General features: G+C 40.2%; 1 protein-coding gene across 10 annotated transcripts in view; it reads right to left on the reverse strand.

Annotated features, from left to right (window-relative positions):
- Nucleotides 1-1,871: 1,871 nt before the first annotated feature.
- Nucleotides 1,872-20,545, reverse strand: part of rimbp2a (RIMS binding protein 2a) — a 65,112-nt gene continuing 46,438 nt past the window's right edge. For 4 of the 10 annotated variants that reach the window (XM_020609792.1, XM_020609796.1, XM_020609799.1 and 1 more), the window contains 17 exons: nucleotides 19,447-19,610; nucleotides 19,180-19,259; nucleotides 18,836-18,945; nucleotides 16,073-16,885; nucleotides 15,796-15,819; nucleotides 14,559-14,710; nucleotides 12,982-13,761; nucleotides 12,486-12,641; nucleotides 12,075-12,221; nucleotides 10,705-10,792; nucleotides 10,189-10,317; nucleotides 8,589-8,758; nucleotides 7,889-8,057; nucleotides 7,629-7,729; nucleotides 7,149-7,220; nucleotides 6,446-6,610; nucleotides 1,872-3,825 (listed from right to left, as the gene is read on the reverse strand). In XM_020609792.1, coding sequence (XP_020465448.1) covers nucleotides 3,598-3,825; nucleotides 6,446-6,610; nucleotides 7,149-7,220; nucleotides 7,629-7,729; nucleotides 7,889-8,057; nucleotides 8,589-8,758; nucleotides 10,189-10,317; nucleotides 10,705-10,792; nucleotides 12,075-12,221; nucleotides 12,486-12,641; nucleotides 12,982-13,761; nucleotides 14,559-14,710; nucleotides 15,796-15,819; nucleotides 16,073-16,885; nucleotides 18,836-18,945; nucleotides 19,180-19,259; nucleotides 19,447-19,610 — 3,548 coding nt within the window. In that variant the 3' untranslated portion in view covers nucleotides 1,872-3,597. The other 6 variants (XM_020609795.1, XM_020609793.1, XM_020609794.1 and 3 more) reach the window with 6 other exon arrangements.

The raw sequence follows: 20,545 nt of genomic DNA on the forward strand, positions 1-20,545 counted from the left end.
GATCCAGAAACACAAAGCCAGGCTGCATAAGGAGAGAAGATGCATTTACATTCCTATGGCTACTCTGCTACATGTCTATGCTCCTATACAAATTGAAATACCTTTTTAGAAAAAATCAAGCCGATTAATTTGTGAGTGTATGATAATGAAAGATAACCTAAGTCCAAGATAGCCATCAGTCAAATCCATCAGAGCAGGATATGAAAATGTAGACAGTTTTCTCACTTTACTCTAACACACTTCAGATAATCGTTACTAATTAATTATATAGTCTTAAAACATGATCAGGATAACGTGATACCGTGTTGATTTGTATGAGGAATTGAGCAATAATCTCCATTTGCTTTTAGCAGACTTTAAGCTACATATGAACACTGATACAATGAGACATAAATGACAGCTGAAGACCACTGAAGGAGGCTCTGTTTTTGGGTATGTATAGTGAACAAATGAAACAACGAGTTTCTAAAAAATATCAAATTTAATTTGGCTATAAAAGTTTTCCTTTTCACATGCACACCCAGACATAATTAATCACCATAAATACTGTTCAGTTATTTCTCTTCTTCTTCTTTTTCTTCTTCTTTTTTTACTTTTTAAACTTCTTGTTTTACATTGTTTCACAAAGCAAGCACATATGGTGGACTGATACATCTGATTTCAAAGGACACTATGGAGAATGCTTACAGTCTTTTACTGGGAGAGGAATTAAAAAGAAGGCATAAAATCAAGTAGAAACATTTATAAATTACCTACAAATGGATCAAGTACAAAAGAGCTACAGCATTTAGAGACACTACACCCATTCACAAATGAATCATTTGGTATTGGAACACTATATAATTTCAGCTTTATGACCACTTGAATAAGAAACTAAAGAGCCTTGGAACCAAAAGGACCAATGTAAATCTATTGCCATTCCAACTATTCTTACAATCCATTTTGGCAATGCTGTCTCCTCACTGCATTTCACCAGTAAGATTAATAAATAATAAGGAGGGGAACCCTGTTTCACACAATAAACTTTTATCTCACGCATCCTCCAAGTGCAACTTGACCAATGAGACAGCTGGAGAGTAATAGGAATAGAAAGAACTTTTAAAACTAGCAAGATACTTTTTAAATTATTAAAGCTATGAGCCTTATGATACATCCAGTTAATAATTGATTTCCTGCACACTTTAAGTCACCACAGAACTAAAACTGTTGGCGGAGTGTGCGGGCACTTCCTCTTAGTAATTCAAGTTAATATTTGAAACATTGTTCCTATAATCTTGCATGATTAGAATGCACAATCACAATCACAGCTTCCTCAGAAGCTAAGAAAGAGGCCAGGGAGTGGTGTACTGACTATTGAATAAATAGGTTTGAACTATATGAAAGATTAGCATTGCATGTCTCTTCATTAACTTTTAAATTAAAAACATTGTCAGTCAGAAAAAAAATGAAAAATATGACCAAGAAAAGAAATTGTATGCATCAGAAGATTTCATGGACTTACGGGGGAGAAAAGATTTCAGGGCATTCATGCATAATTTAACTGTCAAAGCAGTAGGTTTTCCAAAATATCTGCCTGTCAAAGCCATCAAACATAAAAAATACTAAATAAATAAATAAATAACTTCAGCGGCTGAATTTGAATCATAACTGTAGCAGAAAATGTAGAGGTTTCAAATTCATGCTGCTTGTAAGAATGTAAATAAAGCTTATGAATGAAATTTAAATACAAAATAAATTTTAAAAAAGACATACAAGCAGTCTAAAAGCAAATTACATTTGGAAAAATTCAGAATGAAATGCTGAAATTGGGTTTTATTTGTATTGTTATATTTTCTCCCTAGATGCAGCCTCATCTGACTTTTTTTTTTTTATTTTTGAGCTTTTACTCTGACACGGAATGGAAAACAGATTTCACAGATAGTCAGTGTAACAACCTGCAGGATATTATACAGTTGCTGCTGATCTGATCACATTTTCTGCTGCAAATCTTTTTGTGGCATTATGCAAATGAGTTTGTCTGTTTCTGACAACTCTATTAAATATCTAAACATTCAGTGTGTCAACAAACTAAATGGAGCAACAACAGAATATTGGCCTTACTAGTCAGACTGATCTCTACAGGTTTCAAGTACATCTGCTTATTTCATAAAGTGTTACATTATCAAGATCATAGGAATAAGGTAAAATCTGTTTTGCACCCTTTTACATGTGGATAAGCTGTGTAACGTGATAACTTTGTATTGTGTCGCCTTTATGTGCTGTAATACTGTATGTAGAGCATGAGTGTAACCAGATACAAAATGTGTATTCTAGCTAAATAAGTTTCTATCCATCAGTCTTAGATAGATGCAACAGGGAACAGAGAACACATGTCTTGTCATTGTTATTTGGAGCTTCTATGAGGCGTCACTGTTGGGCCTCTATCAGTGTGAAACAACAAAATTAAACCATGCGCAGGCAATGGAGGTAGCAGCATGACACTAGATCACAGGACCAATAGCTACATGGCCTCTCCTTCAGCAAAAAACAGAAGTGAACAAGAAACATGAAAGATGTAAAACATGAATGCATCGCATTCTGCCTTACATACTGTACACACACACAGGCACGTAAAACCTTCACCAGTCGTCAGACAAAACACCCATATTTGTGCAATAGGAAGACAGACACAAAATTTTGTCTTGAACTAGGCGTTTCATGACAGTGTGACAGTGAGAATAACAAACATCTCTGCTCTTATTTAATCCTCAACCGTGACTAAGCACAAGTGACCCGTCATATAAAACAGAAACCTGGTGAAAATCAGCATTGTTATCAAATGAGGAATGTCAAGCTCACATTGTTTTCATAAAGGCCACTGAGACGTTTCTGACGTTAATGCCCTGTTGCCAATCTGCTATTCCTTTTGAATTCATTTCCCCCTAGAAAACTCTAAGCCACAAATACAAGTGGAAATGTATCCTGTCTTTCCACATACACAACCACCTCTCTATGATATTGCACTGAATAAAGCCTTTGTGTTAGCAGCCAGCATTACTTCGCAGAATGCCTCAATAACAGTGTAGTCTACTTCGGATTTTCTTGGAAGAGTTTGATGTCTGTTTCCTTGTGGTGACATCAATACTCCAGAAAAATGGATGTTTTTCTGAGAAAAACCTGTAGGAAACTAATATGTAAGATGCATTGTTGTTAATGCTACCCTGCTGGAAATAAATGTAAAAGTTCTTGGACTAATCAAAAATAAGAGAGAAAATACATGTCATGAAAATCCTAGTTTTTTTTTTGTTTTTGTTTTTTTTTTGTAATATCATCCATTGATTGAAAATAGATCACAGTAATACATTTTTGTGTCTGCAGGCGATCTCACTCTTGATTTTGGCACTGCACTGTACTGTACATAATTTAGTTGATTTGTATGCATCAACAAATAGGATTAACTGTTTAACTGGTTATATTCAGATAACCTCACACAGTCCAGGAGACAAAACTGATATCCTCTCTGTCACTGTGTTGTTGGATCAGAGTTGATTGTATGGATGCAATATACAGAGCCCAACATGTGCACATATTGTACATGTATGTGTTTGTGTTTTGTTTCTATTTCACAGGAGAGAGTCTTTTCAACAGTTTCTTCCCCTTGGAAAGTAGTCCTTTCTTCTTCTTGTTAGCTAGGTCTTGAGGGTCTTGGGAGTCCAGCGGGGTGTGGGTGCCCCTTGTAGGACTGAGGGGTCTCATGGTGCCAGGCAGGAGGGGACGAACAATCGGAGACGGTGCTCTGACAGGTGTGGCGTCGTTGTCGGCTGTGTCAGTGGTTTCAGTGGAAATCTGAGGAGAGAGGCGATGGGAAGGTGTGGAGGCACAGGGCAGTGTATTATAAATGAAGCAACACTTTGACACCACAGACTATATGTCTGTGTTCTTAATCTTAAAAAATACTGGAGCTTTCGATGTAAAAGGCAGTGTGGTAAAACTTCTGAAAAAGCACTGCTTGCTCTGGACTTTGGACTTTGTGTACTGTATATAGAACAACTACACATAAGTCCCGACTTACTAAATGTCACTGGACTGAGGTCTGAACACTTAGTGATGAAATTACACACTGAGAGTCTATAATAGAAAGTGTTGCAAAATGTGTATATTGCTTTTGTAGTATATGCATTTCAAATTAACTATTTGTAAACCCCTCCAGCAAGGAAATTCTGTTGTTAATCCTGTTTGTTAGTTAGCAGTCAGTTGTTTTAATAAAGAAATTTCAGTAAAGATTGGTGCAAGATTGGATCAAGTGACAACTTTGGGGAATCTAAGACACACTGTCAATTAATTCTGATCAAACTACACAAGCACAGTCCTAATGTATCAGATAAGTTGGTTTTTTTATGTTAAATACTGTAGCTTATTTATTCATGATTATTTAAAGTTGCAGAAAAATACTTAATTCTGTATTTGAACCCAAAGCTTTGGGAACACATGCATCACAAGGTTGTTAATGTGCAATTCAGCAGATCCATATACTGTATATATATTTTTTTTTTTTTAAGTTCAAACTTAGAAGAAAAAGGGTTGTGCAGCCTTGGCAACAGTGCAATTCCAAGATGTGTTTCAGAATCAAATTAATTAGTGAAATTAAATTTTGTATCATCAATGACATACTAAATCACAAAGCAAATCTGTAGAATTTTCAGCTTGAGGACCACTTTTAGGCATGAACTATAACAATTTGGGGTCCACTGTGTATCCTTAAATAAGCCCACTTTTAGGAAGTGTAATATTAAGCCTAGTGAATATAACTTAATATCTTCTACATACTGTGCTAAATGGCTCAAAGCTATCATCTGTCTGCCTGTTGGTCTGTATTAAATTGACAGTAGATACTGTATATGGTATGTTGTCACTCACACACACACACAGACAGAGTACATTAATAAAGGAAACACAGAAGAGGAAGCCATCAAATGTTGAGCACAACATCAGCACACCACAGAACTGGAGATGTCCGCCATCAGTAGGCAATGCGAGAACATACAGTAGGATCACATACAGTACAACAACCAGGGACACAACTGTAGATACCAGGCTTCTCATCTAATGCAGCAGCTGGATACACAGCTGGATACACCCTTTCATCGGGATCACAGTTGATATCGTGACGTCTGAGTCTAAAATACTCACACTCTGGTCCAAATTGTCAGTGCTGTATTGTAACTATAATAACAAAATGGATACTTTTTAGTACTGTCAGGCAATTACTACAGAAATATATATTGAAAAAACATTCATATTAATATGTTTATATTTGATGCTGTACCTTACATTTTGTAACATCATAATCAGGGAAATGACTTTTTGATCAGCTGTTACCATGAAACAAAGCATTACAGAAACACTTGAGAAGTGCTTCCATACCCATTCCTTGGCTGTGACCACAAGCTGTGTGCATTAGTGCCTCAAGTTTGGTATCTCAAGTTGCCGACTTAATGTACTGTACAAGGCAGAAAGAGCATTTATGGTGTGAAATGAACAATCGTCTTCTGTTTGTTTGTTTTGTTTTGCCAAGCGGGTGAGGAAAAGCAAAAAAGAAATCAGACGTGGCAGCATTGTCACTGTTTGTAAAACCCACACCACTATGAAAACAGAAAACACCACCACCACAACCAACACACATGAACACAGAGCGCAAAAAAAGAATGCTTTTAATATCCAATTTTTTTCTTTTATTTTTCCATTGTAACAATACAGTGTGGATGTCTCAGTGCTGCGGTTAGTTTTGGCTCTCAAGCTCAGAGTAAACATGACATATCCGCTGTCAACAGGGCTGAAAAATAGATTTTGATGTGTGTGCAATATACATAAAGAAACAAAGCCTCTTGAGGAAACACAGCAGTCGAGCCAAGAAAGTTATTATAAAATGTATCAAGTTTGAAAAAGGCATGCCTTTCTCTTTTTCATATCTTTAAAGTTTTCTTCTCAATTTCTTTCAGTGTCACTGGGTAGCAATTGCTATGTGTTAATAAAGCACTTATTATAATTATACACAATAACTACAATTTATTTTCATGTTTGAGTGCAAAGAGGTACCAAATTATCTCATGTCAGGAATGAGTTGAGCCTTTTTCAAGTCCTCCTTAACCAGTGCTACATGCATAAATCACCCGCAGAGCTCCCACAGTCTATCCTGTCTCTGTCCACGTCAGGCTTTGCTTCTTCCTTTCTCTGAGTCTCAGAAAGGTGTTAACACTGGATTTTTGTCCCCCTTTCCAAAGGTGAGAGGGGTGGAGGGAGAGGGGTGTTAGTTTGTATAGAGTCACCACTGTCACCACATGGACAAACACACACAATGAACAGCACACAGACGGTAAGTGGAGGAAGCAAGAGACGGAAATCAAGAGAGAGGACGGAGGATGGATGAACACAGGGCCTAGCGCTGAGAGCGGCGATGGCGATGTACCCGTTTGCCCTCTGAGACGGTGGTGGCAGAGTTGGCAGGGGGCCGGCTGGCGGGCTCTTCCTGGGGGTAGTGGGATGGAGTATCGGTCAGATACACCTCCACATCATCAGGCACTTCTTCCAGGAAGTTAGAGGGAACCAGACCACGATGGCCATTGATCTCTCCCTGTGGATGGGGAGAGGAGGGGAGAAGAAACACTTCTGTCAGAGCCACAAGTGAGTGCACATGGTGGTTTTCATACAATATACACAATCTGAACTGTTTTGCATATTTTTATGTTTTCTTGACAACACTATTTCATGAATACCTTAAGAGAAAACCTTCAATTTTGGGACAAAGGTCCACATGGACTCAAGGATGAGCCAACTAGATTTTGGTGGTCAAATGTCAAGGTGAATGACCTTTCATCTGTGCCATTCCTATGATTTTGATTGGATGCATACAGCCACAAAGCAGTAATTCTAGTTTTATATGTTTCAGAATCATTATTAGATTGATGCAGCTTTGTTTAAGTTTGACACCAGCCACCTTTTCTGTAATAAATAAATGGGAACTCTATAGTTAACATATTGCCTCGCAGCCAGGGGTGTCCCTGGCTCCATTCACACTGCACGTCTATCACAACTTGTCATCTTTACAGTTTGGTATTTGTACAGATTAAACTAACAGATTACAAAGGAGAATATGGACAAGCAGCACTCACATAATAGAACCCATCTTCATCGATATCTCCACATACAGCAATGATGTCACCAGCACAGAAGGTCAGCTCAGCCTAACAGAAGACAGATGTACAGAAAAGAGTATGCAAGAGATGTGATCCAAGGAAAGTCCATTATGTCTTACTCAGTCTGTCATGCTTTTACTCAGAATATACCATGCACAAAAATGAAATGTGACTACATTATTTTTATAGTCATATATACTATATGAATTCATATTTTCATAGCCTGGCTGCTGTTTTGATGTTTTTACTGTAATGTCTTGTCTGTTTTTTATAAAGATCATTATTTTATTTAGATTACACTAGTTTGAGAAACATTTCAAAAACATTCATATAGCACCTATCATACAGATTTTAGCATCTTTAAAAGATGGGAGAAAAATGTATAGTGGTTAACAGTTTATGTGCGGTTGTCCTTTGGTAAACGTTCAGCAGTTTATGTATGGCAGTTAGTGATACCTCAACATCAACATTAGGGGAGCTCTCTCGAGGGTCGTAGTCATATAAAGCCACCATCCTCCTCGAGGCCTGATCTCGACGAAGTCCTCTCCTGTTCTGCTCTGCAGGTGATAATAGATGCCATTGTAACAGGAAACATTTAATCTCATGGCTTCATTTACAGTATTTTCAAACCAAATTGATCTGAAGCAGTTTTCATAACTGTGTTCAAATGCACAGATCTGTACTTGTTTATGGGAGTGAGTATACCAGTGTAATACCTATTCTGTCCACTGGGGTGCTGAGTGGCAGAAAGCCCTGTTTGATGAGCTGGTCCATGATCTCCTCGTCCTCTGCTCGGATCTCTGACACCATATTACAGGGGATCAGTCCCATCCTGCCCCTCACTTCTCCTCTGTAAAACCCATCTGTATCTTTATCTCCATACACCTGGTAGACAAGATATTGAAAGAGCCATGTTTAGAGCTCCAGCTTTAAAGCATATGCGAGTAGAGGACTGCAGTACTGCTGTACCAGTGATTTACATTTTTTTCATTTTATCACATCGTTTTATTTTACAGCAGCTACACATGCACATGAACTTTTTGTCCCAAACTAATACAGTTCCCAACCCCATTTTAAAGTTCAATTTTAGAAGAATTCATACAAAATATCCATTTTACATATTTTTATAATTATGATGCACCACTGACCCAAATTTGACAGCTGCAACAAAATGTTTTCACCTCAACTGTAAAAGCTTGAAGAATGAATTCAACATTTAAATTTGCAGCTTGGTTGGCAGAAAAGTAGCCAATTATGATACATGTTAGCATTGTAGTGTATGTTCATGGCCAAAACATGGCAAACAACTACTACCTCATAGTCTAGATTCATCTTTAAGGCAAATAAATGCAAAGAAGACTGAGTTTGACTGTAGCACGTATCAAGTATCTGGCCATCTTAACTTTGAGCTCCCACCCTAATGATCTGCCCCTCTTTGAAAGGCAGCTCCTCATCAGCTGCATCTGGGTTCGGGGACATGGATAGTGGATCATAGTCAAAGAGGGCCACAAAGATCCGGAAGGACTCCTCAGGCTCTGACTCATCATAGTACGTAGGAGAGCGGCGATCCCGATCCCTGTATCCATCTTAAAAACATGAAAGACAAACAAACAAAAAAATCATCCTGCATTACTAGACAAACAAAAAAGGTAATCCAACACACAAAACAGTCACTTTATAGGAGACTGTTTCTTGATAGAAATGTTTATTATTTGCAAACTTTTTTTTATTATTGTCTCCTGTGAAATGAGTCTGTGTTTGTGTTGTTTGGTCACAACTGGAGAAGATTTTGGGGTAACAAAACTTGGAAATTTGTATTACCAGATGTAGAAGTTGTAGGTCTCTATGTTTCCATATCAATGTATCTTAGCTGTTCAATCAAAAGACACCAATGAGATAGTGATATTGTCTTACTACTGTAGGTGTTACTGATTCAATCATGCAGTACTGCGTGATCGCATAAGCTTTTATTTTTTTGGCTAGCTGTATTTGTGCAAGTCACCATGCATGAAGAAATTTAATTACTTTAAATCATTTACTGTAGCACACAAACAAACACTCATACACATGTTTACATTTCTCTCTCTCTTTCTATGTTTGTATATACAGTGAGAGACAAATGAAGAGCAAGACAAACCATGGTGCAATACACAGATGTGATGTGGGACCATGTCAGAAACAAGCAACTGACACGCATGCTACACAAAGCCTAAAAAAAAAAAAAATGCAACTAAAGATAAAGGTACAACTCAACATGTATATTGAATACAACATTTAGTAAAATTCTAAAATGCAAAGCAGAAATCAATAACTTTTCACACACTGCCAACCCCGATAGCATCAAGAGGTCTTAAGCAGAAATGGGCATTTGTTGTGGAAGCCTATTGAAACTGAGATTGCAATATTTGCACTAGCTAGCAAAATGTGATACTGTTGGGCCAATGAAAACAAGCATGATGTGAAATGGATCGCTCCCAGGTGAGCATAAAAATGTTTAGTATGTGTAATATGGTTTTATGTGGTGGCAGGAGAGAAATGTAAGAGACACTTGCATTTCCAACAGCTGATATTTGAAACTCAAACTCCCAAAGAAAAACTTCTAAAGAAATGAAAACCAGTGACAGGGTGGGCATTCTTTAATGCTTATCTCTATCATCTCTTCAAAATGTCATGCATGAATCGCTCCTATTATAGGTGTAGCAGGTGTGGTTGTACCACACAGGGAAGGGGTTTAGCAGGCATCTGGAGGTCAGTGCAGTGAGTGAGCCATTCTTTGAGCAGTCAATCATTTATCATCTGCAACTGTGGAAAAGTTCATCCCAGACCCCAGGTATGGCTTGGCAGTGGGCCCACCATTTCAGTGCAGTCATGCTGTTCAACTGGAAGCATAATAACTATTATTATTTCAGACAGAAGAAAGAGGCACTTGCAAGTGTCCACAGCTACTGCTTGCCATTTGCTGCTGGCATTTTTGTTGCCATGCTGTGGTGGTAAAAACAGGACTGCTGGCACATACCATGGGGAGACCTGGTGCTGCCCATGTGCTTGCGGGATGGCCACATCCAATGCCGAGCTACTTTGCCATAGTAAACATCCTTGGTGATGGGGGAGAGGTTTCCCTCACTGTTATTCTCAGAGGTTACCTCTACAGGAAACATCAGTTAGAGGGTGATGGGTTCACAACGTAAAGCACAACTTTCCCCTTACAAGGGCTTAACTTAAAACTTGCAAGGTAATAGCAAATACACACAGAAAAGTAGGTATGATAAATACTGTAGTAAAACTGTTGTAGATTCTTTATCAATGTCAGAGTAGTACTCATTGAAGTGTAGTACCCCGTGGGCAGCAGTTTAAGAAAACTGTTCATTTGTAGTATTATAATAATCTATGCAAGATCTTACTTATGGGCATGACGGTACAAGCATGATACATAGACACAGAGGTGATCTGGAGACACAGAGAAGCTCATGAAGGTTTTAACAGAGCCTCAAATACTCCCTTTCTTTCTCTCTAGCCACCTGCCCATACTGACCAATGGAAGGGACCATTAGAGGTCGTCTCTGTTGATGAATTCTTCTTCCAGTCTCCCGGTCATGATGGCCTCCAGTAGGAGTGTTCGTCTGAAATGCACATAAACACGGATAATATTCACAGATATTAAACATTCATGAGTTGCTCGCAGAAACATGGACATACTTGCAAATATTATGTGAAAAAAAACCAACCCACATCGACATACTTGTACAAATTGTATGTAAACAAAATCATGCAGCACTCACAGGCAGGCACGCTGACACACAGACACAAAGACACATACAACCCCACGAGAAAATTTAACATTCCAGATTTTACCAAATGACCACATACTACGCAGTTAAAACTTGCAACTACAAAAAACAAACAAAATAAAGATATCAGTCAGCTTGCTTACACTCATAGTGCTAAACTGTTTAAATCCAGTTTCTCCCAGGTGTTGGAAATACGCTGGGCCTGAGTGTACCCAGTTTATCTCACTCTGTCTCTCTTTGTGGTGAGGAAATATTAGATCGAGTTTGTGTTTCTTAAAATGGTACTTTAAGATACTAGTTGTTCACGCCCAGACAATTTTTTTTCTCATCATGGTGCTGAAATATTAAAGGTGCTTTCAGACACTAAGTGGATTCCTCTGCAGATCCAGGCTACCTCCAATCATTCTAACAGCCTGTGCAATACAACACAGGCTGTTATCCACCTCATATAATAACTAAAGAGAGAAGGTTGAGAGTTAACAAATAGGCACTTAGCAATGTGACAAAACAGCACATTTTGTTAATCATAAACTCTGGTCCTGACATGATAATCAAACTTTAAAGCTGTTACTTCAGTATCGTTTCTCTTCACTGATATGGTTGCTTGCTGCCGATAAAGTGTACGATTCAGGAAACTCAAATAAAGCTACCAGTAAAATAAGCTTCTGTATCGTCTCCCTTCATGCCGTTTCTGTGGTTGTCATGGCCACATGTCGAGCCATGGTGGCAAGTAGAAGAATCTGAACCATCATCAGCTCATAGCCGTGTGGCTTCATGAGCGCAGCAGCCGTCTTGAGAGCACCTTACAACCCAGTCTCACTTTGTTTCTCTCTATGGCACTGAAATGTTTAAAGCCAGTTTTTTTCCACTGAAACAGTAAAAATGACCGTCTCTGCCTATCTATCCTTCGGGCTGAAACATTCACACCCATTTCTTTTCTCTATTTCTCCTTTTAAATAAATTTGAATTAAACTCAGCACACATACTAATCACACATCAGATGTAAGTTAAGGCAGCAGACTCAGTTGAAGTTTGTGCCTGTGCAGTTCACTAAAGAATAATAAATTTGGGTGATTATTACTCTTGGGCTTAGAATAAGCGCAAAGAACTGCACCTTGGGTGTGTTGTGCGAGTTGCGCCGGCGTCCTTCTTCCAGCTGCATCTCAGAGTACAGCTCCTCCTCATCCTCTTCCATGATGTCAGACAGGTCAGAGCCACGGCTGCTTTCGCTGTGATAATCTTCATTGTGACTATAGTGAGGCTTTTGGTAGTCACACACAAACACATAGACGCAATTGTTTAAGTCCGCATACATACATACATACATACATACATACATGCACACACCAGTCACACATGGATAGGCAAATACACACATGTGAACTGACACAGGAGTGTAAGCATGCAACCAACCAGAAATGCATGCACACATCCAAATGCACATGAAGAGGTTTTCCACTGAAAAGCACAATGGGGGCTGAAGCTCAAAAGAAGGAAAAAGTTGAGTCAGTTATATTGTTCTTACCAGCCTCCCCAGCTCAGAGCCTCTGAGGAACTCATCAACTGAAGGTCCTCTCCGGCGGCCACGCACAAACCCTTCCTCATCTTCCTCTTCCTCATCAGAATGATGCTGGTGAAATGAATGGCCCTGCTCTCCATACCTGCCCTGCTTCCGGTCCCCCTGAAAATATGAGAAAATTTAGGACACCGAGGCAAGTGACAGTGGCACTTGGTTATTTAGTTTTATAATATTCTGATAAGCTGATTTTTACATTTTACTAGTTTGATAACATAATCTGCTCTGTCTTTATGATCTAATACATTTAGGGTCATAGAAAGCAAAATATTCTGTTATACACAATCAGTATATGGCTGCAGACCCTTAATTTACTGCCCCTCATTTAGAGTCACATTTTACTGACATGATACAAGTTTTTCTTTTTTCACTGTATCTTATTCATCAAGCACAAGGCATGTATAATATAGTGTTATTGGATTTGGCATTTCATGTTCCATCAGACCTTGCCACTTTCTGCTGCCACCCTCTGCGCTGCTTCTCGGGCAATGGCTTTGGCCACAGTGTCTGGGATAATCGTGCCTCGGGGCTGCGGAAGAATCCTCTGGGGGGAGGGGGAGCGCAGATTGGTAGGAGGAGGGGCCTCAAGGGTGTGGCCTTGCATGGACACAGGAGGCTGGGAAGAGGGAGAGCGTGTAGGGTCCCAACCAGGCTGGCCAAGTGGAACAGCTCCCCCATGGTGGACTGTGTGCTCTTTGGCATCCAGGTCTCTGGCACTTACTGGTCTCTGAGGTATAGGGTGGGACTGGTGGTGGGGTAGCAGAGGCAGTTGGTGCTGAGGCCTGGGACCTTGGTGGAGTGGGTGAGGCTGAAGATGCAGGGGCTGGGTCTGCGGATGTGAGGGACGAAACTGAGGTTGAGGGGGCTCTCCTGCGTGGGGAAGCCTGGGGTGGGGTTGAGGGTGTGGAGGATGGGGTGGGAGTGGTTGTCCATGTGCCTGGGGTGGAGCAGGAAGTTGGGGAAAGGCATGAGGAAGGTGAGGAGACTGAAGGTGGGGTTGAGCATGGGGGTGTGGAGACGGCCCAGCGTGGGGATGCATTGGCAGTGGCAGAGGAAGTGGAAGGAGAGGCACGAGCAGATTGTTTGGAATGAGGGCAACTTGGGAGTCCTGGGATTCCCCCTGTACTGACAGCGTCCTGACGATGACTTCTCTGGCTTCCAAGCACTGAATCCTTGTCAGGTCAACAGTAACATAGTCTGCCATTGGATACAACACTTCAGCTATCTGGATTTAAACAAAAAAGATCAAATGTTATCAAAGTTAGCTGCATAATCATTTGACTACAACTGAAACAATGGGAGTATCATAATCATCACATTTGAAGTGAAAACATGATCACAGGATAAATCTAGCTTGGATCAGAATTATAATGATCCCATGTTCTTTCCTCTTATACAGCCCTTTGCCTCAGACCTCAAAATAATAAGACTAAGGTAGAAAAATGGCTAGTATCCTCTTTTTTTCTGAACAAAACCACCTCACATTACTTTTCTCAAGGTCGATTTACATTTTCAAGTACAGTACAGTGTGTTGATTTACTTTGGCAGTCACCAGAGGGAGTGAAAGACCTTACAAAGATATTCACAGGTCCCATGCTGAGATTTGTACTGATACTGAATCACAAGTAGGTGGCACTACTGTGTCCACTGAGGGAACTGATGACATAAGGCCACACTCAGAGGCTATTACCACCCCATCTGTGATGTACATATGTTCTCATGTTTCAACTGAATTCAACATCATTAAACAATTTACACTGTGTTTTACATACCGATTCTTTGTACTGCATGTAGGTAGATCTGTAGGTCTTTGGAATAAGGATCTGACATACTTGTGAATTCTCCATAAACTTGTCCCTCTATACTATGTACAGTATGGCACAACATCGCTTATTTTGCCTCTAATCATGAGCGATGCCTTTAACCCAGAAGAACCCCTTATCTCCCTTCACCACATTTTAACAGAGTGAGCTAAAATAAGGATATAGTCCCAGTTGGTAATACCAGCACTTGCTAACTCACCCTCTTCCCTTTAGTGCAGACTGCATAACCAATAACGTTTGCCCCATTGGATGTGCCTGTGGGAGAGAGGATGGGAGGCGTCCAGTGGACCTGTAGGAACCCTGGAGCCTGCCCACAGAGCACCTGAACATCCTGGGGAGGCAGAGGAGGGCCTGGGAGGTGAGAGAACACATGTAAGAAAAAAATGCAATCATTAAACACTGCAATATCCTGAGCACACAAACAAGAGGAAATGCACTAATGGATACACACACACACACAACAACCATGCACAAAAATGCTCATATATGAGAGGTGTGTGTGACGGGGGGTTCAGGAAACAAAAAACTGGGCTCACTTATAAGCTCCCCTGCATATCTATATTTGTGATAGAATTAGATTAATTCCATATTTATATTTTTAGAGATACATGGGCCATGTGGATATATGTGATAATGTGCTGTTTATAAAATGTAAGTATATGAAAAGTTATCGTGCTGCTGCGCTAACTGAATATACTCCATACCAAATGAACTGAGATATGAAATGAAATCCTCTTCATGTATTAGCATTTATTTGTATTCCTCTGGTTTAGTAGTATATCATAACCTTAAATTGCTCTTGAGGATTAACAAAAAACCTAAAGTAAACTTTTTTAAAAAAGTGGTTTTCTGAACCTCAGCATACATCACCATCTACAGCTCATTCTTTGTCTTTCACTCTCCTGGATCACTTGGATAAAACATGCACAAATGCATTCAAGCAGAAGCAAATGCACGCTGACACCAAATGGTCATTTAAGTTAGCAGTGGAACAGTATTGCTTGATTCCAGCCTAGACTATAGGCTGAAGAAGACTCATGTAAATAATAACTGATCATATTTGTGATGCTTAGCTTTCATCTAATTAATGTGGTCTGTGCGGTGAACAAACCTGGGCAAAACCGCATTTGAATGTAGTTTCAAAAAACAAAATGGGTTTACGTTACAAGAAATGCAGTACATGAATGACAGCATTGTGAATGAAAAATGGTTTTCAATCTCAGAACCAAAACAAATTGCCAATTTGCCCACATCCCTTAAATAACTGTTAATTTGGAGCAACATGTCATAATCATTCCCAGGTTTGTGAGTATAACCCTGTTCCAAATGTATCGTAGCACTAATGTCATCTCTTCCCATTGGATTTTAGTAGAATCAGATCATTTAGTGCTAAGATATCTCGGAGACCCAGCCCAGGACTGATGTTTCATTCTGACCTGTTCTGCAATATGGTGTTGGACCTAGACAAAATACAATCCACAACAATGGCATGGTAAGAAAATGTGGTACTATCCTCTTCTACAGCACAGTATAGTAACCTAAAAAATGATATGTCATTATGTTACATATTAAAACCGGCATTACACTCCACCTGTCCTTCACACACACTACAATTTTAAAACATGTACAAAGCTAGTATCAAAATTATTGACACTTGTATGCTAGGGAGCTATGCATACTATATCTCTATGTACAGAATTGTGCCTCACTGACCTGCAGTCTGAGTGCAGAACTCCACACCAGCTTCTTTCCTCTCTCTCTGCTCCAGTGGCAGTTGCCATGGCACCTGGTGCGGCTGTGCTACCACTGTCACTTTGTAAACCGTCAGGGGCTTCAGGTTGACAAAGCGCAGTCTATACTTTCCTGGCCTTACCACCGCGTGTTCAACCCCATCCAAGAACACAGTGTGACCATAGTTACTGTTGCTAGGCAACCAGGAGAGCTCCGCAGTGTCACGCTGGATGTCATCCACTCGCAGGCCACAAGGTGCCACCACCACGTTGGCTCCCACCAGCAAGGTGCAGCGCAACTCATCTGACAAACCCCGGTCAGTGACGCTCTGCACAGACACACGATGAACGCAACCATCCATGTCCAGCTTCTCTAGCAAACACTTGGTCCGGCCACCATATGGTATACTGGCACGAAGTTCACCATCAACTAACACGTTGTAGCCAGAGATGTTCCCCCAGCCCAAAGGCACAAATGGAGGCTCCCAGGCCACAATGACGCTCCGTGCCAACTGCTTGATCAAGGTGATCTTTCGGGGATAAGGCACAACATCTTCAGCCAGGTCCTCAGGGTCCAGGGGCCCTCCTGTCCCATTGCTACAGGGAACCAAGGCGTTAGCTGATCCCAGAAGGCTATCTTGGGAAGCACCTCCATCCACTGCCACCAAGGCCAGGGGTGTATGATCCAGGGGGCCCAGGTCTTCTCCCTCCTCCCCAGCCACTGGTTTTTCCTTGTCCTGGACAAACTCGACAAAGTTGGAAGGGACAAGTCCTCGCTGGCCATCCAGCAGTTCCCCTGTGATGCACAAAGAATTAGAGAGGCAGAAAAGAAACCACTCAAATTAGTGCCTCCTTTTTCATGTTGATGGACAAAAAGCCTAATGTCAACTACCTGAAAATAGTACCCTTAAAAAACTGTCTCTACAGGTGGAAGAATCCCTCTATGATGCCTCCTGCAAATGTTAAAACTAGGCTTCATTAATGGCCCTTTACAAAACAGAAAAAAGGAAAGCGGTAAGATAAATACACAAGCATCAGTGATAGCTATTTTTCTTGTGAGTTAGGAATGAGTCAGAGAGTGAGAGGTAGGAGATATGTAAGCATACAGTATGTACTATTCCCTAAGATGTAAGATTTACCACTGGTTCTGTGATTCTATCTTTTATACTCTCTCCAGTAAACACAGACCTGAAAAAACATTCCTTTTTTACATCTCAAAAAACTGCCTTTGAACATTTCTAGGAACCCCCCCCCCTGAGCATATAGATGCTGTGGTCACTGAAGTTAAACAGCATAGATCCATCCTGTATTTTTCCCAATGGAAAGACATTTGTCTTTAAAAAGCTCCCTGTCATCTTGTCCTTCAGTCCCTTTTTCCACAAAGGTCTGGGAGGCTTTCAAACCATCTGTGAGCATCTGTACAGTATATGTGTATGTGAGTGAGCGTGTTTGCTGTTTGTGTGTGCTGATGATTAAGATGAGCCCTGCCTGGATTAGTCATCAAACTAAAAGGGACCAAGGCCCCATCTTGACAACAGCTTGGCCCAAAGCCTGAGTCTTCCATCCTGCTTGGTAAACACAAAGCTCCTCACAATGCCATGCAATCTCACCACCCACAACTAACGAATCACTGCAGCCGAGTACTACTGTGTCTGTGGCAGCAGGATTGCTAGCTAGTGAGACTAGGATTTCCTTTGAAGGAGAAGCCTTGAAAATTCTTAAGAGATTATACATGAAAATCACTCCAATCACCAGTTATAAATGGTATGCAATTTTTCTCTTGGTGACACTGGAGTGTTCCTCCACATTAGTGTAAAGTCTGAAATACATGTGTGGTAAACAAAGTAATGCAACCACCTAGAGTAGTGCAAGACTAACTTTAATGTAAAAATCAGTTAAAAATACCGACAAAGGCGTGTTGTAACAGGCTGCCAATGATGGATGATTGTGTTAGCTATAAAATAGGTTGACAACTTAAATACGAGAGCTTTCAAAAAAGAAAATAATAAGAGGTTAAAACAAGGGCGCCATCATCTGTGCACAAAATGAAGGTGCCTCATTTTAAAAAAAAGTAATATCATGACAACATAACCAAAACACAAACACACTGAACTGAGAGAGAGAAGGTCACAGGAAAATGAGTGATATGATGGACATTTACAGTATGAGGCCAAGATGACAAACGGTTACACAACCTTTAAAGAGCCGCCTTCGTAGCAGTGTTTACAGTGATGACTGCATCAGCATTCAAGTCCTTTTATACAGCATCACGTTTTGATGTTGTACTGTCATGTCTTGGGCAAACAGTACAAAGTCAACAAAATTTTCTGTACAGCAATACATACTGTACCTACACAACAGTCAGTGCTCTACAAACTTTGTCATTTTAAAATGATTTAGAGGCCAAACATAATATTAGAGGGGGAACAGATTCACTAGGGGATTAAAGTGAACTGACACATACTTCCTGGCATTTTGTCTCACTGTGACATAATTAATGCAGGATGACGCACACACTTGTTGTGACAGCCAAGCATTCCTTGCTACAGCAGCTGACAGGGAATCAGACACAATCACAGAACTTGAAAAGTACTTCAATATTTGATTTTTAGACTGCAATATTTTAGTGTATTTTATATACCTGCTTCAGACTAACATGCCGGTTAATGCTGATAGTTCCCAGTTCATCTCCACCTTAAGAACAACTTCAAACACAGCACTTGTGTTGTCTTGTTTTCCTTCTCACCTTCATAGAATCCGTCATCATCCATGTTTCCATGCACATACAGGTACTTCCCAGCCACAAGGGGGAGTTCCGCTTCAGGATGCTCATTTGGTCCATCATAAGGGTTATAACTGAAAGGAGAAATGATAATAGCTTTTGGTTTTTAGTTTTCATGGCAGCAGTAGGATCTTTAAGTTTTATTACAAATGAAAGAAGAAGCTGTTAATATGTTAGTCCAAGTTTATCCTACCTTGTGGACTGATATTAACGTTGCCATTTTACTGAATCAATATTAACAATACCCTTCCACCACCCTATCTAAATTAAAGCTGATGCAATCAGACTTCTGAGGATGGTCTCATTACCTGTAACGGGCAGTGCAAAGGCGGACCTGGCCTGTGTAGCGAGGCTTGGACCTGGGTGATGAGATGGTCTCATCCTCCATCTACAGATTAACAAGAAAACCAAAGATAAATGTTATTCACATGTACAACTCATAAACAATATCCAAGTGTAAGTAAGGTGGTCTATCACACCATTTTAACCATTAAGTCTGAAGATTTGATTATGTGAGACAGCCTAATGTGCATTAACGTGATGAGATTTAGTGACCGGGTGTCACTCAGACCCACCTCCAACTGGGTCAGCCGTCGAAGGCTGCTGGGTTGGTCCGTTGTTACGGTGCTGGGTATGACAGACAGCAGTTCTCCTGCCTGTCGTTCTCCGTCTCCAGTCTGCGCTGTGCAGGGTAAGAACTGGGAGATCAGTGGCGACGTGTTTGCTGTGCTTTCATTGCCTAGGAGAGATTGATTTCCATAGCAAATAAAGAGCAATTGTTATTCCTTCTGTGCCCTTTGTTGCTTGTTGCACAGTTATTGATCTCCCACTGAAGTGAGTGTACACCATACACTCTTCATGGCAAAAGCCATTCTATCTTCATTAATACCTCACATCTGCAAAGAATTTGTCATTCAATACCTGTATCACTGAGGTCCTGATTGAGAGGGCATTTAAAAAATGCAGGAAATACAAAATAGATAACCGCAGTGTAACAATAACCGAATTCCTCGAGGAAATGAAAATAAGTGAACAACATGGATCCACTGCATCACTGGGTTCTTGTGGTTTGTGAATGAGTAATATGATGCATTAGCACAAAAGCATCGAGTCCCCCTTCTGTTTCAAGTGAAGAGAAAGATGAAACAGGATTTCCAGCAATTCAAAGACCTGTGGTCTGTGCCAGACTGTATAAATCTACATCATTAATATGGCTGTATCTGCTTGCTCTGCAGCTTGCACTGTGTCTTTAGAATACTATGTGCTAAACTGCATTCATGCCATACATAAGGCCTGTGATCGGTTATTGATCATGAATAAGGAATAATACCATAAGTGGTCAGGAGTGAGTTAAACCAGCTGTTGTGAGCCATCTGGGGATCAGATCACTCTGACTCATTTCATTCTGATCATGAGCCTTTTGATCACATGTAATTTGGTGGATGCTTTTATCTAGAGTGCATACATTTTTAGAATGGGAGGCCCCACTGGTAGTAAACATTTAACCTTGTCTTAGTACTATTTTCTTTTTCTATTAAAACACAGAATCATCCTCACCACTGAATAAAGACATAATATCACCATTAACCATAAATACTACTACAACCACTACGGCTAAAGAAAATTATAATGCATTATAGGTGTAAAAAATTAACACTTTGTTAAACTGCTCAA

Source organism: Monopterus albus, unplaced genomic scaffold (genome assembly GCF_001952655.1).
Source record: "Monopterus albus unplaced genomic scaffold, M_albus_1.0 scaffold102.1, whole genome shotgun sequence".
In the NCBI taxonomy this organism is placed as follows: Eukaryota; Metazoa; Chordata; class Actinopteri; order Synbranchiformes; family Synbranchidae; genus Monopterus; species Monopterus albus.